Here is a 27,214-nt window from a genome sequence, read left to right on the forward strand (position 1 = left end):
GCAATTAAAGTTTTGAAATGCAAGGTTGTTTCTTCATTTTCCTTTGGGCCACATGTTTTCTTTTCTAGGAGCAGAGATAATAAATGCATTGTGAGGAAGGTAAGAAAGAGAGTTGAGCAAAAATCAACAGACCTTTGATAGGCTCCTGTCTGCATAAGTAGAGAACTCTTTACTTTCTTTAAGGAGCTTATCTGGAATCAAGGTGATCAGGGAAGAAATGCTGAGGAGTCCATAAGAAGCAACTTGAATATAGCTTAGAAAGACAGTTGTTTAACAGTTTGCGAAATCAAAATGGTGACTATGTCAAGATTTCTAATAGGCCATAGTTACTCTACATTTTTAAGGTTTTTTTTTTTAATCCAACCTGACCTAAGTCAGGTTTTTTTCTGTGCATAATATCTCCAAAACTATCTTGTGGCAAAATGGTTAACATAGTAAATTTTATGTTATGTGTATTTTATCACAGTTAAAAATATCTTATGGCAGATGTTGTAATTCCTGGCTGGTAAAGGAAATAGCATGAACTGCTGACTATTTAAAGCTTTATGGCGTATCAGCAATGTCCAATATGAACCAAAAGTCAGTGCCACACAGTCCTGGTGCTGTGGTGCATGTTAACTCACAAGCTGGATAAATTCTGTGATCGGTTGTGTGACTTTCTCGACTCCCCTCCTTCACTGCGCTGGTCACACAGGCCTTCTTGCTATTCCTGATCAAGCCATGCATACTTCCTCCCAGGGCCTTTGCACCAACTTTTTATGTCCTCCTGGAGTGCTCCTCCTCCTGACACTTGCTGTCAATTTGGCTGTCCCCTCACCCTATGCAGGTCTCCGCTTGAATGTCATCTTATCACAGAGGCTCCCCGTCAGAATCCCATCACCTTTTTTATCCTGTTTTATTTTTTCATCACAGTCATTACAACCAGATTTCAATACGTGTTTGTTTATTGTCGCTCTTCTCCGTGGACTGTAAGCGAGGACCGTGTCTAGCATCCATCTACTGTATCCACAGAACATAAAATTGTCTCTGGCACATAGCATGTGTTCAGTTAATATGCGAGGAATAAATGGATGTAGATTCATTTTGTCTCACTGTTAGGTTGTAAACTCACTCAGCATGTCTTACTTAAATGCTGAATCTCCTGGGGTGTTTTCTAGAGAACCACGCAGTGATGCTGTTTAGAGTGGGAGCATTTTTCTTAAGCAGGAAAGTCAAGGATTTCTTTCAAGATGGTGAAAATGAACCCAAGGGTCCTCCAGCTCTCTGATACCACTCGTGTCCTATATGACGAGTCAGTGCTGTTAACAGCTGAATCAAGTCCTGTGAACAGGTCCAGGCAAAATTAAATTACCTCATAAAAAAATGGGCAAAGGACTTGAATAGACATTTCTCCAAAGAAGATATACAAAGGGCCAATAAGAACATGCAAAGATGTTGGACATCATTAGTCATTGGGGAAATGAGGATCAAAAACACAAGGAGAGACCACTTCACAACCATTAGGATGGCTGTTACCAAAAAAACAGAAAATAACAAGTGTTGGCGAGGACATGGAGAAATTGGAACTCTCGTGCATTGCTAGTGGGAATGTATTAAAATGGTGTAGCTGCTATGGAAAACAGTTTGATGGTTCCCCAAAAAGCTAAACATAGAATTCCCATATGACTCAGGTATAGACTCTGAAGAATTTAAGACAGGGACCCAAATAGATGCTTGTGTACCAACGCTCGTTGCAGCAGCATCACAATAGCCAAAGGGTGGAAACAACCCAAGTGTGCGTCAGTCAGAAGATGAATGGATAGACTAAATGTGGTCTATACACACAATGGAATATTATTCTGCCATATAAAGGAATGAAGTTCTGATACATGCTACAACATGGATGAACCTTGAAGACATTATGCTAAGTGAAATAAGACACAAAAGGACAAATATATGATTCCACTTATATGGGGTACCCAGTCAAATTCATAGAGACAGAAAGTAGAATAGAGATTACCAGGGGCTAGGTGGAGGGAGGAGTGGGGACCTATTGTTTAATGGTTAAAAGAGCTTCTGTTTGGAATGATGACAATGTTCTGGAAATAGGTAGTGGTGATGGTGACACAACATTGTGATGTAAGTAATGCCTCTGAAACGTACACTTATAAATGGTTAAAATGGCAAATTTTGTTATATATATTTTACCGCAATAAAAAGAAGTTTTTAATTAAAGTACCCCAAAGTTAAAAAAAAAAAAATAGCGTTTAAAGGACAGGCATAAAAAGAGCCAAATTCAATGTTTCCCAGTGGGAGACAGCCCCTTCTCACCACCCTGAAGTGAGCTACTTTCTTTGCCTCCTGCAAGATCCAGACACGCGACTTTGTCGTCTGCTCACACAACTCTTAACATGGTTCTTCCCTCCATAAGATACTGTGCATTGTCTAAAAGGAGTTGGCACCTTCTTATTGGCCTTCTCATTCCACTATTCTTTGCAATATGTGTCATGATGCCGCTAAAAAAAAGACCCTCCCTTTCTCCTATTACCACCTACCTGCCCTATCCTCAGGGCCCTGACGCAGCCCCTCCCCTTCCCAGTGTCAGAGCACCCCTGGGCCTCAGCACCAGCCCCTGAGCCGGCACCTCCCCAGATCTCCCACTGCTCCCTCCACTTCTACCCCCTCTGCCTCTGCCCCTTGCCCCTGCCCTCCTGGCTTTGTGCACCTCCCTCTGACTCGTTCCCAATCGCAGAGACGGAAGATGCAGACACCAGTCAGTGTGTCCCAGGCTGCTCTCTCTCCTTCCCTCTACAGGACCAGAGAGGGTTGAATCCAGGGACTTAGTGAAACTCCGAGCTTTCCAGTGCACCAGTTCTTGCATTGTCTTGTGGGTCTCTATCTGTTACAGCTTTCTTTCCTCTCTATCTGTGCCTTGTCATCTGGGGCTAAATGCCTTGAGAGGACAGGGACAGGCTAGTTTCTTTAGTCCTGAACGAAACCAGTCCCTTGCACAAATATATGAGAGCTCAGAACAGACAGCTTTGAAGATGTGATGATAGCAGAGCTTTTAAGAGATTGATGCTTTCTATTTTTAAACCCTAGACTAGACCGAAATTTATCTTCTGACTATAATTATGTGAAAATCGTTTTTACAAGATAAAAGCAAATGACTCAGGCAAAGGAATGACTGGCCTTGCTCTAATATTTGCGAGTGAGTAAATCAACTCTATGTGGGGAGGGAGTTGATTCATCTTTGTGATATTCAATGAGACCAGTAGAGAGAGTACCAATCAGAGAATACTTGAGCCTTCACTTTTGGCAACAGAGTTGTTTTACCAAGAGCTGCGTGTAAAATAGATTTCCATGAAATTAATTGTATTTTAAACACTCAGGGAGTTTTTCTGATTAAACCCACTGCTCCTGTGTCTGCTTCTGTTAGGACTTAGGCCAAGCACCTGGCTGGTATAATGTGGGGTCTCCAAGTTTTTAACATGTTCTGTAGTTCAGTGCTGTCCCGGGTGGTGTGAATACAGCTCAGGGAGTGTGCCAGGTGATCTATTGGGGTGCACAGGAGAGCCCCAAAAGCTGCCCCTTTATTCTCTTTGTCTCTTTAATTTATACTATCTTGATAGGTGCCCATGGAATGTTCTAAAGCATGAAATGTGAAGCTTTGGTTTGTACAAAAGAAAAATGAGTGATAGTTTCTCTGTAAATCTGTAAGCTTGAAATTCTGTTAAGTTTATTTAGAATGAGAATGTCTGGAAGGGCATTTGGTCATGACTCGATTATGTCCTAGTTCACAGAACCCCTGCCAGATAGCATCTGTAGCCGCTTTATCAGCAGACACCCTGAGTGATCTGCCTGTGCCCTCGCCCGAGCGCGGCACACCCCACTGACTGAACCCCAGACAGAAAACCGCTGAAATGACTTGGACCGCTTGTCACGGCTGCAATCCACGAGAAAGCGCTTCTTTACGTGAAACTGAACGTACTTTAAAAAAAAATAGACCTCTTTGATTAACAACATTTTTTTCCAGTCGCCCAGCTGAAACACTCTGCCATCACCTCCTGTGCATCAGAGCCAAATTCAAAGGAAGCGGGATGGTGCGCTCAGGAAAATTGTCAGGCCCTCAGAATTTTTCTACGGGTCCCGTTCTCTCTCTCCCACCCTCCTTCCCCTTCCTGGTAACACTCTTTCCCCTTTACCTCCTCAGGGAATGATCTGAGTAACATATGCTCACTAATTCTGCACAGGTGTGCACCTTGGCATCCCCCCGCCATTGCCTGCCCGCGGTGGGGGCCACTGTGCCGAGTGACTCATGCGGTCACTTCACTTCACTCTCCCAGCAGCCTCCTAGAAAGGTCTTTAGCATCAAAATGAGGATGCAGAGCCTAATTTTTATTGAGGATTGCCACTTGCCAATGCTACATCATTTACATGAATTATCGCATCTGATCCTCACTGTGGTGGGATGGGCACAATTATTAGCCCCATTTTACAGGTGAGGACATTAAAGCTTAGAATTGTCTTTTTTTTTTTTTCCTTTTCTTCAAATTGTAGAAACATAGATAATTTTATTAAAGAAATGTCAGGCATTCTTCTGTCCAGGCCAAACTGGAAGCGCCATTCTGAGAGCTGCCCTGGATAGAAAAATCTTCCCGTCCTGAAGCCCACCCTGTCTGAACCGGTGGGGCCGCCTGGCCAGGCCCTTCCTCCCTCTTCACCAGCTCTCCAGGACCATGCTGCCCTCTTCCCATATTCTCCAGGCCTCTACCTTTGTTCCACTAAATTCCTACATTCTGGCATGTCAGCCTTTATTTTAGTATTTTCTTTTTCTTTTCTTTATTTTTTTGCTGAGGAAGATTCACCTTGAGCTAACACCTGTGCCAATCTTCCTCTTTTTTTTTTTGCTTGAGAAAGATTAGCCCTGAGCTAACATCTGTGCCAATCTTCCTCTATTTTGTATGTGGGTCACTGCCACAGCATGGCTGATGAATGATATAGGCCCATGCCCGGGATCCGAACCCATGAACCTAGGCCACCGAAGTGGAGTGTGTTGAACTTAACCACTATGCCCCAGGACCAGCCCCTAGTTTTTCTTTTTTCCATAGAAACCTGCCTTCTGACTTCTGGGCTACAAGTGACTCCTGTTATCATTTCTACTCCAGTTATGAACTTTGAACAGAGAAGCATGACAGTGGGGTGTTTCTTTCCATTAACAGACATCTGACTGTGCCACGATCCAGATTAGAAAGCTAGATAAAAGAGAGAAGGGCATCTGGAAGCTTCTGGGGAAAAGGAGCTAAGAAAGGGGCAAAACCGAAAAGATCTCCCAGAACATCTCAATTTAGAGGGTCTGCATTTTGACTCACTAACTGACACATTTGTAAGGGGAGAAACTTTGACCTTCTCTGGCCTGTCTTCTCAGCCAGCTGAGAAAGAAGACATTCTGAGAAATGGACAAGTGACAGCATTTGTCAGTAGGTCACTCTGACCTATTAGTGCTGCCTTTTCTTTGTTTGTTGTTTGTTTCTAAAAACAAAATACTTCAGAGAGAACCAGTATCCTGGGATGAAAGTGTCACAGTCAAGCAGCTCTCTTGGTGTTCTGGGGGACACAGGTCACTAGTCATTTATTTGTATTCTATTCTGGGTAAGACCAATTCTAATTGTGGCTTTCCTTAAGGATATTTTTTCCCAGGGCAGTAGGACTTTTAAGTAAGGTATTATTTTCACATTTAATAGTTCCTCTTTTAACCATCTTTCAGAAATTTGATACTATCTTAAATTATTAGCCAAATTCTCAAATATGGTCACAGATGATAGTTTATAAAATAAAATCTATGGAAAATCCCTCATTTGTTCCTCTGAATCGGGTTCTTTCCCCCCTTGATTTGAAGAAGGGGCTAAGCTGCTTTCTGCTTTGTTATATGTCAGCATGAATTTTCAATAGAACAAGAAAGTAATTTTAGCATCCATAATGACTTTCGCTACGACTGAGTCGATTAACAGCATGAAAAATGAGTATTTGAGTCAGCCTCCCCTACAGGATTCCAAATGCAGATCCACTGGTCTCTGCAGCTCTGCCAACAGATCTGTTATGTTTCTTCAGCTTAGGGTTTTTCAGAATTAAACCCAACACGACTGTGCATTGAGAAACAAATCCACGTGCCCTCTAAACAGAATTCTGATGTACAGCTTATGGCCTTCCTCCTACCTCCCAAAGCCTGGCACAGACTGCAGACATGCTTATTCCAGAAGAGTTTGTCAGCCGTTAAAATAAACACCAGCCTGTACGCCCTGAAACAAATATACGCTCAACACAAAACACACAAGAAAGTGAGGCAACAGAAGGCAAATAAATTAAATTTATCGTTCTTACCATTTTCCCTTTTTTTAAAACTTTCCAAAGAATTATATCGGGGGGGGGGGGTGTAAAGGATATTTGCCACAGACAGGCTCTAGTGTTCCTTATTAATTCACGGCAAGTCTATTAGCAAGCAAAGGTTAGTTGATGTAAATTCTGTGGGCCAAGCATCATTTTTGTAGTTTATTGATTAAGAACGGTAGTAGGACCCTGTCAATATGTGGCTGTGTTTTTTTACAAGACTTCTAAGTACCATAAATCAAACTGTATTCCCCAAAACACAAGTGCTGGAAACAGACCTGATCCCAGCTGGCCTCCAAGGCAGCTGTTGCGTCGAATGGCCCCCAAGTGGATCGGCAGTCAGGTCTCCTTACATCCCCAGAAGGAGGCACAAAACAATGATCACACTGGCTGCCTGTGGGGCGGAGTGGCTGGCAGAAGGTGGGCATACTCCCCAATAGCCTGTTGTATCTTTTGAATTTTATATCATGCAACTGTATTCTTTATTCAATAAATAAAAATTTAGGAGTGGTTCTGCTTTATTCGCTTAATGAAAACAACTATGGTTCAAAAGCTCTATTGTTTTAGAAGGAAACAAGTCAATCTTAAAGGCAAACTAGAAAAAAACCTAGATAACTACAAGTTTATACATCTCAACTCCCGAAGGCCTTCTGTTGCTACATCTTGGGCAAAGAAAGGAGACTGTAGGTGGCTGACAAAATCACCCCATTAACTGAAAATCTGCAGCCTTATGCTAAATTCCCCCATTCCCTAGGAGATTGTTTCCGTAACTCGTAAGCAGGAACGTGTTTATCAGATTGCTGCCTTACTAGGATTGCTGCCGATAATAAGAGCCACCACCTCACAACCATTGGGAGCTTGGTCTTGGAAGATGGAGTCAGGCCCAAATTCTGAGCAGCTGGAAGAGAAGGGCCAGAGGACCAGGAGGGGCTTGAATGGCCTGGGGACAGGGTCCCATCTGTCTGGCTGAAGGACATCCATTCATTCATACAAAAAAATGCCATTCAGAGGATGTACTTGGCAGGCCATGCAGGCAGGGGGAGACTGGCATAAAGGAGATACAGCACAGGCTAACCCAAAGCAAGCCCAAGCAGGTGGAACTGGGGGACTTGGAGTCTGAGAGTCAGGAGCAGGCGGAGCCAGTATGGCCTGCAGCATCCAGAGACAAGTCTCTTCTAAGTCCCTAGGAACTGGCCAACGCAAGATAGGCCAGGTGTCAGAGATCTGGATTCCCTGATAGTTACAAACACAGAGACTGCCATGCAGAGCAAACCCGGGAGCCTGTTCCTAGAAGTAGATCATGGGATCAGAGTGAGGCCAGCACAAAGTGGCCTTTACATTGCTGTACGAGGTCTGGGGAGCTGCAAAGTCCTCTAAGAGAGTTCATCCGAGAGCTGGGTCTCTGCAAGTGGAGGAAAAGGAAGTTGGATGTGGAGAGCTAGGCAAGAAGAGAGAAGACAACAAAGGCACGTCTTGCCTCCTGAATATGCAGGATCCTAAAGAAAGTTTTCCAGATTCTTTTAATTTACCCCAAGACCACATTTCCTTAAATAGATCTATGTATGTGTATTGCCTTTTAAGTTGTGTATTTATTGCCATTTTGAAGGTTTGAAGGTTACTGCGAAGTATATAATGTAACTCGAGAACAAAGTAGGGTTCTGTTAAAGCTCTACCTTCACTTAGATTCATGCCGTATTTTCTGCCTCACCATAGCAAATTTTCCCAAAAGCAAAACTGCTGCTGCTCCTTAAAAGATCTGTAATCCTATAGCTCTGTCAAGTAGATATGTCAGTTTGGGGGTGATGAAAATGTTCTAGAATTAGATAGCAGTCATGGTTGCACAACCTTGTGAATATACTAAAAACCACTGAACTGTGCCCTTTTAAAGGGTGAATTTTACGGTATGTGAATTATATCTCAATTTTTAAAAAAAGAAGACATGTCTAGGTATAAAGTCCCGGTAAGCTTAGGAGAGAGAAATGAATTCTAAAGAATAATCTGTGGAAATCTGTTTAAGAGCTAGGACATCTGGTCATCTCTGGAATCAGTGACTTCCCCATTTTTGCCGGGAGGTATAAAGCTCCTAAGTGAGATGATGGATGGGTTGAATGAATCACAGCCACCCTCCTAAACGTGTAAACAAACTGTCCATGTGTTCAGGTCAGATGATGCTCAGCACGAACCAGGATTTAGAGCCCAGCACACAGCCAGCAGCACCTGCCAGTGCTCCCAAGCAGTTGCTTCAGGGGTAGCCCTTTTACCAAATTCCCCTAAAAAGAACCTGTTGGTGTATGTAACACAGATGAAGTATTCGCTTATCTTACAGAGACCGCTGCAGTTTTCTTATGGGTCAGAAGCCATTGGTTACCTTAATCACTGAAATACACCCAACCACAGCTCTCTTGTTGACTGACCTTTGTCATCAGCGTTGCAGTAGTGTTCGTACATCATGAGGCTCAGATAAATCCCATTTGTTAGACAAAATTCGCGTTAGCCACATTCAGCTGTACCATTTTGCCTCTGTTCCTCTTTCTTCCGTGTGCGTGCATTACTGTGCTAGACACAGACAAGGGCTGCCTGCAGAGAAATGGGTTCCTATAAAAACAAAGAGAAAAAGAGACCAGAAAGGAGAGGTGCTGTGATTTCTGCTGGGCTCGCTGCACTATCCTTCAGATCCTGTCCTGTAGCAAATGCATGGGGAGCATCCAGTGTCCACAGGGTCTAGGAAGCAGGTCCGAAGAAAACCCTCCTGGCACACCTAGCTCCAGGAACACATTTGTCCTTCTCACTGACCTCAGAATAACTGTCCCTGTCCCCATCCCCCTGTAAGCCCTTTGCCTGGCCAGGGTGAGGTCAGAGAAGTCCACATGGGCTGCATCCCCCACACCACACTCAGCTACCTTGGGCTTCCTGGATGTGGTGCTCTCTTTATGAAACTCCCTTCCATAACTGAGGTATTTTGAAGATGCGTGGCTTCTTCTAAGCCACATTATTTCTACACCTTTCACGCCAGCTCTTTAATATGCAAATGAAGTTGTCTGAATGCTCTATCATTGTTCTCATCTCCCACCAACTCTGCTTATGGTCTCCATTGCCACCCCCATACCACATGCCACTTCAGACCTCAGTGCCTCTGTTTGAACTGCTCAGTCTTAAGGAAGCCTTCCTCATCCCTCCCCTTACTTCCACCTGCCACTTCCTTTGTCCTCATCTGACCTGAGCTCACTTGTCACATCCCTTAGGACACCTTCCATGGCCTTCTTCAGCCAAGGTAGGGGCCCATCTGCCTCCATCGTAGCACACACCATGGTGTGTGTAAGCCCCTTGAGAGCAAGGTCTGTAACTTTGGATCCCTGAGACCCAGCAGGGAACCTGACCCTTGATATGCGTAATTTGATGTCTGTTCAGCTAAACCCAACTATTCAGTTTCACCACTCAATTTCTAAGATGACTGCCTGCCAACAGGAGCCTTTGCTGTCTTTTTCTTACACTGAGAACGCTGATGAGGAAAACAGCTTTTCTGTTGCAAACTGATAAGAATCTCTGAGTGATTGTAGAGGACTTGGCTTTTTGTTTTGTTTTAGTTACATGGGCAGATTCAGAAATTAATATCTGTATTAGAGTCATACAGAAAGGAAACAGAGGCTCAAAAATCTTAAGCAACTTGTCCAGGGCCCCTCAGCCAGAAGGCTGTCAAGACTCCTGGCTCCAAACCCACACAGTTCCTATAAGAACTTGCTGTCCTGCTTTTTAAAATTCTCTGCATGGTTAAAATTTTAAAAGTCAAGCAGTATTAAACATCTTTTAAAAAAATCAAAGATAGCTTGTAAGACCCAAATTTGACATCCCCCAGTATAACACACATATTAAGGGGCCTCATTATGTTCTCCTACAGTTATATGACCAAATTGACTGAGCATATTGCCACCACGTGACTGTACGGAAGTGGGACCAATTTTGTATGTGGCTCGCATAAAGCAGTTTTCAACCTTCTGTGTACAATTTGTAAATTTTCTTCTCATCCGTCATCCTGCCATGAGCATAACCAAAATATTTTTAAGTGCTTAAATGGATTTTCATGCCAGTATCAGGTGGCTTTATACATTCTCACGGGGAAATGGGCAAATGGGCTAGAATAGAAAAGTAACATTTTGGGGTTGGGGGGAAATTATGTAGAGCAGTTTCAGTACTGTTTATGGTGTTTCTTATGCTTTTCAGAAAGGTAATTCGGTGATTCACTTTTTGTTTTATCCAGAAAGAACTTGTGCATCATCTCTCCCTGATGTCAATTTTCGTTTCAGGTGACTTTTCAGATCACCCCTCCGTGTGGCAGTGAGAGGCACTATGAGCATTTTGGACGATGCTGTAACAAATGTGAACCAGGTTTGTACTCGGAGCCACCTTTCACTGTCCTTCAGAAGTGGGTGGGGCTTTTGTTTATTTTTTTTTAATCTACGGAATGATCCCTATCCTGCCAAATGGAAAAAGAAATTGGATCCACTTTTTATGGTAGTAGCAGGTAGCGCTGCATGTCACTCTGAAGACGAAAGCCTTTCTCTCAATAGGTGAAATCACTTCACAATCAAAGGCAATTTCAGAAACTCGTACTTAATTCATGCTGGAACACAGTTTTCCAAAACACTGTTTCTTGAGAAGGCAAGAAGCTTTTTAAAACCGTATCTTCGCACTTTGTGAGTCAAACTCTCAAAATATGGAATGCAACTCTTATTTAAAAGTATTATTTTCACAGAAGTTTTTGGGGGAATAATCATACTGGAATGGTTGCTGCTGAAAATTGCCTAAACCCTGTAATACCTTCTCCCCACACACCTGCTGAGGGGCAGAAGGTAGACTGGTTACCACTTCCCCAAAGGTGTTCTGCCAGAATGCAGCCAAGTATTTCTGTAGCCCCAGCGAAGTCCCAAGACCATAGGGTCCTCACTCACTCATTGTTCTGGGGAGGGGAGGGTATCCTTGAGCAAAAGGTGGTTACCTTATAACAAGACCCTTTAGATATTTCAGCTCAGATATTTGTTGGATGTCCAGAACCACGGTCCAGTAATTTTCATGCATGTGTGTGTGGGCTGAGTGTGTGTGTGTGTGTGTGTCTGTGTGTGTGTAGGACTCTCTGGTCAAACTAAGTTAACCATGAGCCCACAGTGTATGGAGGATAAAAGAAATTAACTATCCATGTTAACAATAGAGGGGATTTTGAAGATGGGAAGGGAGGGGTGAAATGAAGTTCCTCTTGCTTAGCCCTCAGGGAACCCCTCAAGTTCTGCAGGCATCAGTTTGAAAACCATCATTCTTTTCTTTAGTCCTTTAGGTGGAAAAGGCGATGTTTTGCTTAGAAGAGCTAAAAGACTGCTGTGACCGCAGGCACAGCAGACCCAGGAGAGGTGATGTTAGCCATCTGGGAGGCTTGAGGAGACCGTCACTGTGCCATGTGGCCTCCTCTCGTGTGTCATACTGTCTGTAGGACTTCCTGGGATCATGGTCATGTAAATGATCCAGTAGATTGGTGCATTTTTATTGTTTTGTGGCTTCTTGGGTTTTTTGTGTGTGTGTGAGGAAGATTGGCCCTGAGCTAATATCTATGCCAATCTTCCTCTATTTTATGTGGGATGCTGCCACAGCATGGCTTGACGAGCGGTGCTACGTCCATGCCTGGGATCCAAACCTACGAACCCTGGGCTGCTGAAGCAGAGTGTGCAAACTTAACCACTACACCACCGGGCCAGCCCTTTCTTGGCTATTTTTTATTGGTGCATTTTTTCCTCTTCTAATTTAGGAAAATACATGTCTTCCAAATGCACTACTACCTCCGAAAGTGTATGTCTGCCCTGTGGCCCGGATGAATACTTGGACACCTGGAATGAAGAAGATAAATGCTTGCTGCATAAAGTTTGCGATACAGGTCAGTCAGTCATGTTAGTGGGGAGTGTGGATAAACGATGGATTTAGATACCCCAGTGCTGTCTCCTTTTTGGCACATAGGAAGAAGTTTTGACCATGGACCCCCAGAAGGATGTGCTTCAGATCCCAGAAGCACTGTGCTAAAATTCTTCATGCCGCACTTTTGTTCTGGAATATGTTTGTGCTGCAGTTTAATCATGGAACCCATCTTACAGTTGACAAAATATTTCCACAATGTTTCCACATGTATTGTGTTATTAGATCCTCACAAAAACTCTGTGAGGTAGCCATGATTATCCCATTTTAAAGATGAAGAGACTGAGACCAAGAAAGGTTGAATGACTTCTCCAAGGATAACAAATGAGAAGCAGAGCTCAAAGCCAGATCTTCCGACTCTCTTAGCTTTTTCCTAAATCGTCAATGTCTTATCAACTCTATAGTTTGATCTCCTTATCACACTGCTATAGTTTTTTTGCCTCAAATGTTTTTTTAACTGTAATTTATTTGTAGGAATCAGGATCAAAATATATCTCTTAAGTCTCAACCTAAAGGTTCCTTTCTCTCTGTTTTTTCCTTTTTCCATTCAGTTTATCTGTTGAAGAAACCATGTTGTTACTCCTGGGGAGGGTCCAGTCTGATTTTTACTGGTTGCATTCCCTTGGCGTCATTTAACATATGCTTCTGTCTCCTATATTTCCTGTAAAGTGGTTATTAGATCTAGAAGGCTGATGAGAATTTAGTTTAGTTTTGTTTTTGGCAAAACTCCTTCATAGTTGGTGTATTGTACTTACGTCAGGCATCATATAGTGGCTGCTTCTCCCTCTTTTTGTGATATTAGCAGGTGTGGACGGTCATGGCCTAGATCCATTTTCATTAGGGGCTGCAGAAAGGTGATGTTCTAATTCGGTCATTCCTTCTTCATTTATTAGCTGGCATGCTTTATAAAGAGAAACTGCCCTCATCAACTATTTGTTACCCTGAAAGTCCTGTATACACAGGAAAGGCAGAATGAATGCTTCTAACTTTATTTACCACTTTTCAAAATAATGACAAGATCATCAAGCTTTCTCCAAAGGATTTATATGAATATTATGAACTCATGCATTTAGACATATTTGAGGTGTTTCTAACCATTGCAGTTTGTGGTTTTAGTGGTGCTCAGATTGTCCCACCTCTTCCAGGTGGCCCCCATGTCTTCTGATACAACCCAATTGTCTTTAAGAGCTCCCTTGCTTGCAGGCTCATCTTGGACATGTCCTGCCCTGGGCCTAGAATCAGCCGTTTCTCCAAGGATTCCTGATTGCTTTCAGTGGAACATCTTATTTGGTGACCTCAGTCTGAGTGCTAGGAGGCTCATTGCTACTGGATTGATCCTTGTTTATAGGTTTTTTTCCAGTGGACAGAACTAGGAAATAAGTATTTCTTTTTAACATCATAATTTTTCTAATGTGTTAGAGACAGCTGGCAAATTTTGGCAGAGAAGGTAATATGGAAACTCCACCAAACAGAAGCATCTGATTGAGTCTTTTTTTTCTTTCCCACTGCTTAGTAATGACCTTGACTCATTGCTGTCTCTTGGAAATAAAGATTCATTCTGTCTACTGCCAAAATTGATTAAAACATAAAACCTAGTTCATTAAGCTATTTAAAAATATGTCAGAACCGTTCATCACCACACATGCTTACATTCACTTCCATTTGAGTGGGACACTGGAATTAGGATTTTCCAAGGAAATGACAGTTATCCGTGTATGTTCCAGGCATTATGTACACATGAAGGCATATTGGCCTTGGTGCGGCAGAGTTGACCTGGGCCTCGGAGAGTGGACATAGAGGGAATGGAGATTTCTCCAGGTTCCCCTGCTGCCAGAACTTGAGACCGTGAAGGAGGGAACAGGTTTCTGGATTGTTTCTTTCCCCTTGGAGCTCGGACCTAGTCAGCTTAGGCTGTTGTGACAGAATACTGCAAGCTGAGTAGCTTAAATAGCACACGGTTACTTCTCACAGTTCTGGGGGCTGCAAGTTGGAGATTGGAGTGCCTCCTGGTTGGTTTCTTGATAAGGGCCCTCTTCCTCGTTTCAAGACAGCTGCTTTCTTACTGTGTCCTCACATGACAGAGAACAGAGAGAGGAAGAGAGGTCTCTGCTGTCTCTTCTTATAAGGGCACTAATCCCATTCGTGAACACTCCAACCTCACGACCTGATCACCTCCCGAAGGCCCCACTTCCTAATGCCATCACATTGGGGGTTAGGATTTCAACATATGGATTTTGAGGGGTCAGAAACATCAGTCCATAACAAACTCCTATAATTTATTCAAGAATGTAAAGCACAAGGGCCATTTGGACAATCCAAGCGAGACGGGGTCTTATGGGGTAGAAGGTCTACTTTAAATGATGTTGTGTGTGTCGTGTGTGTGTGTGTGCAGTGATTCTCATTGTTCACAGCGGTTCTGTTCTATAAGGTCAGCAAAGACACTGCACCTTGACTCCTAGGACAAATACAGGCTCCTATGAGCTTCTGTCATGACGTTTTTGTCAACCAATCAACACATAACCTTGTTTTATGTGTATTTCTGTTTAAAGACATCTTATTTAATAAGTATTTTGATTTATTAACTTCGAACACACAGCCAAAATCACTGTAACTCCTTCCTGAAGGAAGCTTATCTAGCACACACATTTTCTCCGTAAGACACATCACGGCCTCCGTGCACCAAGGGCCACTAGATAACACTTCACCACTAGGCTTGGGGGCCATTTTAAACAGTGGAATCACTAACAAAAAGCACAAAAATGAAAAAAATATCATTAAACAGGCCACACAAAGGATACTTGTTTCCAGCGTGAGAGCTGAAACAGGAAGGCAGAGTGTCAGCTGGGAACATGCATGTCAAGCAAGTGACTCAAAATTTTCTGACTTGTGTGCATCCAAGGATGACTGCAGAAGTGCCAGGAGGATTGATTTGGGGGCTATGATGAAATTTAGCGAGTAGGTGGAATTGAATATGAATCCGTGAATAATAAAGATCGACTATGTGTGAGCATTTACCACTATTCCACAAAAACTGGAAAGGGCCAGGAGCTGTGGGATAAGAAGGAAAGCCCTTCACTCTGTGTTGTGCAAAAGGAGACAAATAAGCGTGTTATCCTAAGTATCCGGGGAGTGATTAATTTCCAAGTATGTCATCAGGCCCAACTTCTGTACTTTCTCGACTTACCTAATTACACCATGACCCCTGTTTTCATGACTCTGAATGATTCTGTGGCCCTACAGGATCCCAGGATGGATCCCCAATCTCCAGAAACCCTATCCTCATAGGTCCAATCTAGCATTCGTGTTAAGAATATTTATCACAAGTGAGTTTACTAAAAATCAAGAACCTGTGAAGTCTATTTTGCATTAGCCGAAGTAGTCAATGATCATAAATTTCCCAGTCCTTAATCTTCCTACTAACATGAAAATTGAGTTTTTCAAAAACCACAAGACTCTATTAATTACTGAGAGAAAAAAACCTCCTGGGATGTTTTGGTCCCAGCACAGGAAGTGTGAGGGGAACTTCTGAAACCTAGCGTGCTGAGTGAGTCATCTGTCGGCGAGCGGCCCTGGCTCTGCCTCTGGGTGGCTCGGGGCTGCGTGCTGGAGGGTTGCACGAGGTGGAAGGTGTGTGTCCCTGCTTCCTCCCGCTGCCTCGCCGCCCTGTCTCTCTCTCCCGCAGGGAAGGCCCTGGTGGCCGTGGAGCCCGGCAACCGGACGGCCCCGCGGCGCTGCGCCTGCACGGCCGGGTACCACTGGAGCGAGGATTGCGACTGCTGCCGCCGCAACGCCGAGTGCGCGCCCGGCTTCGGCGCCCAGCCCCCGGGTACGCCTCCCATAGTGCCTCTGCCGGCCCTCACCCAATCGTGCGATGACCCCGAGGCCAAAGCCGCCCTTGAGCCGGCTTCCCTGCGTCATTCACGCTCCAGGGAGCCAGGTGGCGCTGCAGGACCTTGAGGGTCCCCAGAGGATGACCCCAGGTCATGGATCTTCCGTGGGAATGTGAGCGCTTGGCTCACGTGCTCATCTCAAGACTCTTGCATCTGTGAAACCTCAGGATCCCCACTTAGGAGGGCACCCGGTAGTGCAGGGGTCCTGAAGCTTTTTTTAACTTGTGCACCCCCTGTCATATTTTTAAGTTGACATCTAAAATTTTTTATTACAAATTTAAAGAGTTGCTAAGGACTTAGTTTCCAGGGAGGTTTAACAGCAGTAACGCGTTTTAAAGTATTCAGTGGAATCTAAACACCATAGCGATTTCATCCCCTTCATCATCTATTTCAAAACGCACTAGTCATCCTTAGCTGTTGGAAATTTTATATAGTTCTTTTCTCTCTTTTGATTCATATCCGTTTTACCTTCCCTACAGAATTTTATGCTATATTTTTATGCTTCGAGAGCTTTTACTAATTACCTTTTCACACTCTTTTACATCAATAAAATAGGCACCTATTTGAAATCTTAATTTTTAAAAATTTCCTGTAACTCAAGGTTCTAAGGGTTAAAAACCTTTCCTCTGGACTAAGTTGTTACTATAGTTCTTATTACACAATTGGTCAAAAATGAATATATTATATTTTGCTATATTATAGCTGTAAAAGTCAAACACAGGATTGGGAGAATTAAAATATTACTTGTTTCAGTTCCTGTTGAGGGAAGAGTCCATCCCAGAGTCTAACTGGCGCAGTCCGTCCTTGTTGTCACAGGCCCTGACTTAACCAGACGAGCTTTCTCTTAGAAAAAGTCTGACTTGGTTTTTTAATTATTAGAATAAATCTTCCTATGACAGCCAGCTGCCTTCTGAATTCTGATTCTAAGATAGACAAGGCCCAGTGCCTTTCCGCAAGTTGGGCACCTGCATGATAAAAGGTGCTGCCTCCTTTTTGCTGAATGTCCTCTCTGCCTTCTCCTGTGGGGATGGTGCATTTTTTGGCAATAGGTGGGAGATAGAGGGGGTGAATGGATGAATGAAAATTTCACTCCTGCCCTATCTTGCACTATATTTGAATTCAGAACAGCTCAGCCTAGTCCCAAATACCCTGCTTCTGTTGTCATACTTTGCCCTTAATAGACAGGGAAAGACAGAGGCTGCACTGAGGTGCCCCGAATGCAGGAGTGTGGCCATCACCACTGTTTTGACTTGTTTCTTGGCTCGGCCTCTCAGAGGTTTGGCACCACAGCGGGATGTGGAAGGGTAAGAAGTGTGCCTTCTTTTGAAAAGTGGGAGGAGTGCGAGGGTGGAAGGGAAAAGGAAAAGGAGAACCTGCAGGATGCCCCTGGCAGGTCAGTGTTACGAAGAGTGGACGTGGAAGCCAAGTGTATAGAAATTAATGTCCTTAAAGCTCTGTGTGCCTTGTCACCCCTGAGGAAGTCTCTTTGTTTTTAAGGATTACTCTTCAAGAGGGTGTTTATCTTTTTAAAAGCTGTCTGAATTAATGTGAGTGACTAGACATTAACTGGGCTTTTGTTAATATGGTTTCAAGGCAAATCAAATTGCTAGATTAAGGGGGGAGTTACCTTACTTATTGAGGCAACTGCAGAAATCAAGAATGTATTTCCCACTTGACTTTGGACAAAGAAAATGTAATTCCTTATTTTAGTGTTTTATTCATGAAAATAAATCACAGAAGTGCCACTAATTTCAAGAGTAATTTGTAGTTTGGGGCCCTAGCCAATTGCCTGATTATCATATCACATGGTAGCCAATGTTCTTCTTTATTGGAATTACCAGAGGGTTGTCATGTGTTGGTGGCAGTAAGGATAATGGACATAGGAAATCTGAGATATTTCCTGTTTTGATAGTGTAGTTTTTGAGGAGTATGAAAGAGTTGAAGAAAGCTTACTAACCAGGATCAATTCCTGCTTTCAGTGCTGGCAGGTGTCCAAAATCCATCCCACCACTTGTATTTGTGTAAATAGAGTTTTACTGGATCACAGCCACATCCATTTTTTTTTAACATATTGTCTATGATTGCTTTCATGCCACAGGGAATTGTTACAGAGACTGGAAGGCCTGCAAAGCCTACGATATTTACTGGATGGCCCTTTATAGGAAAAGTTTGTTGCCAAACCTTGGTTTAAGAGAACCTGTAGCGTTTTTTTTTTTTTTTTTTTTAGAAAACGTTGTCACTCCAATACTTGGGCTGGTGAGATTAAGCTGGGCAGAAGGGGTTAGGACAAGAAGTTTCCCTTAAAAACCCTTTGACTTGACTAAAGGGCTGCCATTCTCTGTAGACGAAAGCTGATGGTAAACCCAAGAGGCTAAAAAGGGAGAGCAGACAGACGCCTGGCTAAAACAAGTCAGACAGCAGGCTCCTGGGCTAGGAACAAAGTACTAGTGACCAGGACAGAGGCTCTGAACTGCAAAGGGTCAGGACCAGAGGTCTGGCTCTAACTCAGATACGGACGTTAGCAGCCTGACACTGGGCCTGTTCCCTTTCTGAACACAATTCTGTAACCTACTGCTGGGATCAGCACAGGTTCGTGGGGCCCTCTAAAGCCAGCAGAGGCTGAAGCAATCAGCCGCAGGTGGCAAGGGCGGGGGTGAGGAGGCCAGAGGCAGAGGGTCAGTGGCCGAGCTCTGGGCCTCTGGAACGTCATCCTGGCCGATCTCTAAGTGTCCTCGTTTGTTTTCTGTTTGTTCTTTTGTCTGTTTGTTTTTTTGACAGTGCAGCTCAACAAGGACACGGTGTGTCAGCCCTGCCTTCTAGGCTACTTCTCCGATGCCTTCTCTTCCACAGAAAAGTGCAAACCCTGGACCAAGTAAGTGATGGTGAAGGAGCCAAGAGAGGTGGTTGATTTTAAACAGATCGACCTCCCTGTCTCCTCTGGGTTGAAAACAGACTGATTCACTTTGGTGAGGCTTCCTCTCGAAGCCATGTTCAAAATGGGAAGAGTCTGTCAATTGAACGTGGGCAAAATAAACCAGTCCCACCAATCTTCATCCTGATGTGTGACAAGAACTGTGTGTTACTTTTTAGATTCAGTTTGACTGAATCTTGACTTACCGTGGTAGCTTCTTTTTCCTTTTTCTAACCTTGTTTAGTTGGAAATGATTTATGACATTTATTTTCATTCACTCACCACTCCCACTTTTCCCAGCTTCTCAACACCATTCATTCGTTTGTCCAGAGATTGTGGGTGTGTGTTGTGTATGCGTATGTGGAAGCCCCCTGTTTATATAAATGATGCATCCTGTAAACACGTAATCTATCCTGCAGGAGGCTCGTTCCATGTTAGTTCACTGAGATCTTCATGGCTTTTCATAGCTATGTAGTACTTCATTGTGGAGATGTATCATAAGTTATTTAATAAGTTTCCTATTGATAATCATTTAGGTTGTTTCCAGTCTTTTTGCAATAATAAACAATTTTGCAATGAATCATCTCATATATATACTATTTCACCCTTATGTGAATATATCTATAGTGGAATTCCTAAATCCTTTCATTGCCTGCTGGTTGTTGAATACTAATAATCAATGTAATGATTCTTTCAGTGCCCAATATATTCTTATTAAATATTTATTTTCTGATCCACTTATCCAAGTTTTATGTTGAAAAGATCCTCTGTGTTTTCAACTTCAAAAGAGCATTCATTAGAAGTTTATCACTTAGCCCTAGCAATGGAAGTGTTGGAATCTTCTTTACTGAAAACACCAATCTGGGGCCAGCCCAGAGGCACAGTGGTTAAGTTTACATGTTCCGCTTCGGCGGCCCTGGGTTCACCAATTTGGATCCCTGGTGCAGAACCATGCACTGCTTCTCCAGCCATGCTGTGGCAGGCGTTCCACATATAAAGCAGAGGAAGTTGGGCACGGATGTTAGCTCAGGGCCAGTCTTCCTCAGCAAAAAAAGGAGGATTGGTGGCAAATGTTAGCTCACAGCTAATCTTCTTCTTCAAAAAAACACCAATCTACTCTCTCTGGAACCATATTCTCAGAGTCATTCTTAGAGAACACTGACAGTGGTTACTTTTGTTTATTCTTTTGTCCACCTTTATGATGTGTGGACAGGTGCTGGGGATTCAAATGTCCAGGAAGACCTGAGCTTCTCTCCTGAAGGAGCTAGTAATCTACTGGAGTAAAACCTTGTGTAGCTTTTTTTCCTAAATAAGAATATAAAACCAAAGTACTTAACTACCTTTTCCTCCACAGCTGTACCATTCTTGGAAAGATGGAAGCACATCACGGGACTGATAAATCAGATGTGGTTTGTAGTTCTTCTCTGCCATCAATGAAACCACCAAATGGTATGTTTAAATAGAGCAGGTTGGTTGGTAGATGTGTCCCCATCTAGTCAGCTCTTCTAGATTTCTCCTGAATTACATGCTATATCTAGACGGGTTCATCTCTCCCTTTTCAACTCATCCTATCCATGATCAGCTCAGGATTTGATTTTTATCAGTATTTTAATTCCAGATATGTTATTTACTTGATAATTTTCTACTCTGCAATGGATAACAATAATATAATGTATATCTAATTAATCTAATTAATTATCTAATTAATAATCTAATGATATATCTAACAATATATTCAAATATACAAAAAAAAGAAAGAAAGTTGAGCTGCAAACATAAATTAAAATGCTGAAATATGGTAAGATGGTGGTAGTTCACAGTAGGGGTGTCCATGGGGAAGTTTTGGCTATAAACCAGAGTTAACAACTTATTGGAATATAGCTATTCTTATTTATGGAACATTTTGTAGACAAAATTAATCTTGAATACAGTTTCAAAGATTGACAGGAATTGACACGTAGTGGTGGATGCTGGTTACCCAGGTGAGTGAGATATCTGGAGGCGGGTCCAGATACTGCAGCACAGAGATGGCCTAAGTGGCAAAAAGACCTTTCTGATGAGGCAAGAGAACCTGGGCCACAGAATAATGAGATTAATGAACTGTGGCTGAGAAAATCAAGGGTTTAGGTGTGACATTTTAGGAAACAGGAGGACATCAAAGGGTTCTGGATATGGAGTTACACAGTCAGAGCAGCGTTTTAAATAGACCATTTTGAAGACAATATTAAAAATAAGTGAGGGAATAGAAAGTTATTTTTAAAAAGAGAGAAGGAGAGGAGAGGGGAGAGTCCTGGAAACCAGGTCGTGTCAACCAAGCATTTATAGTGTAAGGTTCTAGCAATGAAGTGATCAAGGGGGATGAAGAAATTGGGTGAGTCCACATTGTGTTGTCGACGGAATGCCTGAAACACTTCACAGATGGCTGCAGTTCTGTTCTCATGACCAGCAAAATCCTGGTGCCGTGTTGTTATTTGAAAAGAAATATGATAAGGAGCTTCCTTTTGCCTCCCAGGCCGTCTAGCTGGAGAGATTGAGGTGTTCTGTAGGTAAGCAAAAATGGAACCGGATGGCATGACAAACATGATTAGGGTTGTTCTAAAGGAGAACCATGTAAAGATGGTCCTGGGCTGGGCTCGCTCGGAGCGATGCCCGGCAGCAGGACTGGGCTCTGTTGCTGAGTCCACCTTTCCGAATGTGAGCACTCTGACAAACCTATGTCAGGGTTCAGAGCTTCACACTTCTCTTATTCCAGACCAACATCCTTGATGCTGGGGTTTGATTTAAAGGGTTTGGTTTTTAAACTTAGAGAGTAAAATTAAAATAATCTTTAATACCGTTTTTTCTCATTTTCTTCCAACACAGAACCCCAGATTTACTTGCCTAGTTTAATTATTCTGCTTCTCTTCATATCTGTGGCATTAGTTGCTGCCGTCATCTTTGGTGTTTACTACAGGAAAAAAGGGAAAGCACTAACAGGTATCGTGTCTATGGTGGTTTTTGAAAACGAATCTTAAAGACAACAATACATTTCTAAGTAAATGCTTTGGAAGATGCATATATTGCCCACGGGTGACCTGCTTACAGTAAGTGCCTGGAGAGGTTGCCATCCTTTTCCATTTTCAGTTGCTCACTGTTTATCTCGTCTGCCTCTGCTTTGCTGTGATTTGACACTTCTCCCACGTTACGCCCATGGGCTTCATGAAACCCTGCACATCTTGCTATTTCCATTGACATTACCTTACCTAATGTAACACTGGGCAATCAAAAGATTAAAGAGAGAAGATGGTGATTGAAGTCACCAGTGTTAAGCAGAGAGCAATGTTTGAATACAAGCCACTTTTTTTAAAGTTTATTCATTTTTTAATATTTTTATTTAATGCAGCTTCACTTCCCTCACAACATCGTAGCTGGGGATTTGAAGAATGCATATGCAGATGATGTGGGTTGTTCATATAGTCATGTTTATATGAGATAAACAGACCTCCAATGTTCTTTAATTTTTTTCCCTGTATAATCTTGTACTGCCCTATCTTATCAATGTGAAGGGCAATGGGCCTACCGATTACTAAGCCGGGATTTATGACTGTTAACTTTCTCTTCATCCCTTCCTTCAACACATGTTTATTGGCCACCAGGGACTTGGCTGGCACTGGGGTCTCAATACTGAGCAACACAAACATAGTGAGTGCCCTCACGGAGGTAGCGTCTCAGTGGGCAAGGCAGGCATTAGGCCCACGGATTGAGGCTGAGTACTGAAAGGGAAGGTGCAGAGCTCCAGGGGAGCATATGACAGGCCTCTTCCCAGCCTTGGGGTTGCCCAGGGCCTCCTAGAGGAGGAGACAGGGCGGCTGAGATCTGAAAGACAGGTTGGAATTAACTAGCCTGAGGAGAGTCAAGGAGAATCAAAAGCATTCCATGTGGAGAGAGTTGCGTGATGGAGGGAGCAGGGCGAGTCGGGACTGAAGGAAGGTTAGTGCAGCTGGAGTAGAAAGCTGGAACCAGCATGAGATTAAACCTGAAAGGGAGGAACAGCCGGAGGATGCAGCCCCGCAGAACTTGCTAAGGAGTTTGCTCCTTATCCTTGTCAAAGGGAAGTAAAAACAGCCATCTCAAAAACCTCTGGTTTTAGTAGTTGGCTATTTCAGTAATTAAAACAAATTTGGAAGTGTGGTAAGAGTGGGTGCAGGCACACCAGTTAGGAGGGCTTTTGCAATCATCCAGGGGAGAAATTATCATAGTACTTATGAAAAGTTATCACGTCTGTGTGCAGATATTTCTCAGTACCATTTGGGATTGTCTAGTACTGATCCCTACAAGGAAAGAGATGCAACCTTCCTTTTATTCAGGGTAACTTTATTTTTATATAATTTCAAAATTATAGAAAAGCAGCAGTAAGAAGAATGACGATGACGGTAGCAATAACTGACATATATTGACTATGTATTCTGTGCCAGCACTGCTATATGCATTTAGAGGTACTAACTAAATCTCATAACAGCAGTTTAAGGAAGGCATTCAATTTCTCCATTTGACAGTGAGGAAACTGAGGCTCAGTGAAGTTAAGTAAATGGGGCAAGGTCACATAATAGGTATCATTAGCTATTGTTATGACTTGATTATCTGCCAATGGAGACTTGACAACTTCCTGACTTCAGTCTTTATAGTGAATTCAACATTAAATATTCAACGGAGGTGGTGTAAAATTTTATCTTTGAATAATATAAGTTCATAGGTTTTTTTTTTTAATTCCTAGATTTGACTTGTTTCATCACTTCTATTTTAAAAAGTTAGTGGAAATATACTTTGTATTTGCCACAGAACGTATCCTTCTTTCTTCTGAGAAGCAAGAGGGTATAGTGGAAAAGGATCCGGGGACCACTGGAACTCACTGGGGTCTGACACAGCCTGCCGGCGTGTGCTTTACTTTTATTGTACATCTGTTTGAGCTAGTTTACTGGAAAGTCAGTCTCCTACGCCCATGTCATCTTTGCTCCTGTACATGCTGAACTTAGTCCCTCGTCGTCAAAGAAACATTGCTGAGGGAGTGAGAACGTCTGTCGTCATAACAGGAGCTCTGACAGCCCTCAAATGTGCCCGAAGGCATTCGACAGAACGGTACTGGATCACATTTTGCTTTACATGGATCAGAAACTTGGGTTTTTTTTGTTTTTTTGTTTGTTTTTGGTTTTTTTGCTGAGGAAGATTCGCCAAGCTAAAATCTGCTGCCAATCTTCCTCTTTTTGTACATGAGCTGCCACCACAGCATGGCCACTGACAGACGGGCAGTGTAGGTCCACGCCCAGGAACCAAACCCGGGCCGCCAAAGGGGAGCACGCCAAACTTAACCCCTAGGCCACCGTGGCCAGCCCAGAAAGTTCTGTTTTTGAGAGGAAGACTAAGATGCCTTCATCGTCTTTAAATTGGTTGATTTTCTTTTCAGTGTTTTCACTCTTAGGAACTCTCCCTGGAAGACGTGCAGAGGATTATGTTTAAAGACAATATTGAACTGACATAGTGGTCAGTAACACTTAATTAAAAATAGGAAATAATCATATGAAGCCCTTATCCTTTCTTTGTTTTTCTAGCTAATTTGTGGCACTGGGTCAATGAGGCTTGCCGCCGCCTAAGTGGAAATAAGGTAAATTTGAAAATCTTAAGTGCCTCCTTCAAGTACTTTTAACAATTAGGCTGATATGGCTATTATTAGTGAAATATTGAGTCCTATTGTGTAAGGGGTACTTCCTTGAAGAGATGGACCCTCAAATCCCAGGGTTGATTCCCACAGAATAACCCAAAGCCCAAGGTGGTACTCATCCTAAATGCCTGTTTTCTTTGTATTTCATTCCACTTCTGTCATCTCTGTGTACGTATATTATTTATATTATTATTTTGGTGCCAGTCGTGATTGCCTAGTACAGATTCCTAGGAGGAAAGAGCTACCACTTTCCTTTACTCTGTAGTTATTTTGGTAACTTTTAATTTTGATGTAATTTCAAAATGATACATAAGTAGTAAGAATAGTACAGAAAATTTCCACATATCCTGCATTCAGATCCACCATTTGTTTCTACTTATGACATTGCTTTATTATTTGCTCTGTGTGTGTATGTATATTTTTTTTCTTGAACCATTTCACAGTGAATGGCAGATACCATGCTCCTATACCCTTAAATACTTCAGTGTGAATTTCTTCAGAACATACTCTTATATAACCATAGGCCATTTATCAAAATCAAGAAATTTAGTAGTAGTACAATTACTATTATCCAATCCACATTTGATATTAAAATTTCATTAATTATTCCAATTATGTCCTTTAGATTTGTTTTCTTAGTATAAAGATACATAAATTTTAGGCCGTGTGCTCATACTATGTCCCCAATTCCAGTCGCAACACCACAGAATTCATTCTAGTCTTTCCCTCATCTGTATTTGAATCTTCCCTTTTCCAACAGTATGAACCAGGCTCCCATTTTTCTCAGTATATTTACTCATTTGCTCAATTCTAGAATACACAGAAAGTAGTTTCAGAATTACTAAACCATATCACAGCAAAAAACGAAGCTACTAACTAGATGCAATATTTGTTTATGTTTTTTTAAAATTTTAGGTTGAGAGTATAGACAAAATACTGTGTTCTAAAGGTATTTGGGATAGCTCTTCCCCTTGCTTCCGTGGGAACATGCCATTCATTTGAAATACAGTTAGATTCATTGGTTTCTGGTTATATGCCATTTTAGGGTTCCCTCCCACTCTGTAATTTTAAATAACACAAATAAAGTGCCATAGTGAGTGTTCCATCTGTACTTGTTATGGTGGAAATAATTACTGTAAACACCATTTCAGCTGTGTTTAGCAGAACCATGTTCTAATAACTCTGGGTATTAATGCTTCTGTCTTCTGAATTTAAATCAGCAGGAGTCCTCGGGCAGCAATTTTAGCAGCACTCACATGGAAGCCTCCAGCCAGCGTGAAATTCGTGAAGGTGTCTTACTGCTGACTCTGGAAGAGAAGATGTTTTCTGAAGACATGTGCTGTCCAGACGATGGTGGTGTCTGTGGGGGCGCGTGTGCAGACGGTAGTCCCCGTGCACGGGCAGAAGACGCCGGGATGCTCACCTTGATCAGCGAGATTGAGGGGGACCCCTTCAGGCAGATTCCTATGGAAGACGAATACGTGGACAGGCCCTCCCAGACCCCAGACTCTTTACTGTTCCTCACTCAGCCTGGAAGCAAATCCACACCCCCTTTCACTGAGCCCCTGGAGGTGGGGGAGAATGACAGTTTAAGCCAGTGCTTCACTGGGACAGAGAACACGGTGGATTCCGAAAGCTGCAACTTCGCCGAGCGCCTGTGCAGGACTGACTGGATTCCCATGTCCTCCGAAAAGTACTTGCAAAAAGTGGAGGGTGGCAATTGCCCCCATTGGGCAGCCAGCTCCAACTCTGCAGACGGCTGCACAGGCTGCGGGAACCCTCCTGGGGAGGACCGGGAACCCCTCATGGGTTCCCCGAAAAGTGGACCCTTGCCCCAGTGTGCCTATGGCATGGGCCTTCCACCTGAAGGTGCCACTGACGGGGCAGAGGGAGCAGGCCAGCCCGTGGATGGGGCTGATGTAAGGCTTCCCAGCTCCACAAAGGGAGGCCCTGGGCCAGGAAGCCCCTCCAGTGACCAGCTACCTGCATCTGGTAAGTAGCTCTCCTGGTCTCTTGCTTCTAAGCAAAGAAGCCTGTTGTTGGTGCAGTGTTTGGGGGCAAATGTCACAGACCATTTAGGGAAGAGGGAAGCGAACGTGCGAAAAATTCAGCTGGAGCATTTTCTCCTGATAGGCCTCTTTACAGGATGGGTTTTCAGTCCACCCACTGGGTTTGTGGGTTGTGCCCACTGCTGTGTGACTTATTCCTCTGCCCCTGGGGCTGTCTCTTCATTGATACTTAGCTGAGGCCCTCCTGCAATCAGGCTTCTTGTGACGGGATTAGACCTCAAATCCCAGTATTGACCCTCTGAAGACAATGTCAACATTGACCTCGGGCTTGGCTGAGATTTCTGGATTTTGTTTTTGTTTTTTGACGCCTCAAATCCACCCCCCCCCAAAA

The 27,214-nt window shown here is 43.1% G+C and overlaps 1 protein-coding gene across 5 annotated transcripts in view; it reads left to right on the forward strand.

Moving 5' to 3' along the window:
• The window catches only part of TNFRSF11A (TNF receptor superfamily member 11a), a 51,323-nt gene that overhangs the window by 12,188 nt on the left and 11,921 nt on the right, over positions 1-27,214 (forward strand). The window contains exons 2-9 of one of the 5 annotated variants that reach the window (XM_070627810.1): positions 10,668-10,749; positions 12,158-12,283; positions 16,001-16,144; positions 18,992-19,080; positions 20,474-20,568; positions 21,982-22,095; positions 24,705-24,757; positions 26,035-26,806. In XM_070627810.1, the coding sequence (XP_070483911.1) occupies positions 10,711-10,749; positions 12,158-12,283; positions 16,001-16,144; positions 18,992-19,080; positions 20,474-20,568; positions 21,982-22,095; positions 24,705-24,757; positions 26,035-26,806 (1,432 nt within the window). In that variant the 5' untranslated portion in view covers positions 10,668-10,710. Of the gene's footprint in view, positions 1-10,667; positions 10,750-12,157; positions 12,284-16,000; positions 16,145-18,986; positions 19,081-20,473; positions 20,569-21,981; positions 22,096-24,704; positions 24,758-26,034; positions 26,807-27,214 lie in introns of all 5 variants that reach the window. The other 4 variants (XM_070627806.1, XM_070627807.1, XM_070627808.1 and 1 more) reach the window with 4 other exon arrangements.

Source organism: Equus przewalskii, chromosome 7, assembly GCF_037783145.1.
Source record: "Equus przewalskii isolate Varuska chromosome 7, EquPr2, whole genome shotgun sequence".
Taxonomy (NCBI): domain Eukaryota; kingdom Metazoa; phylum Chordata; class Mammalia; order Perissodactyla; family Equidae; genus Equus; species Equus przewalskii.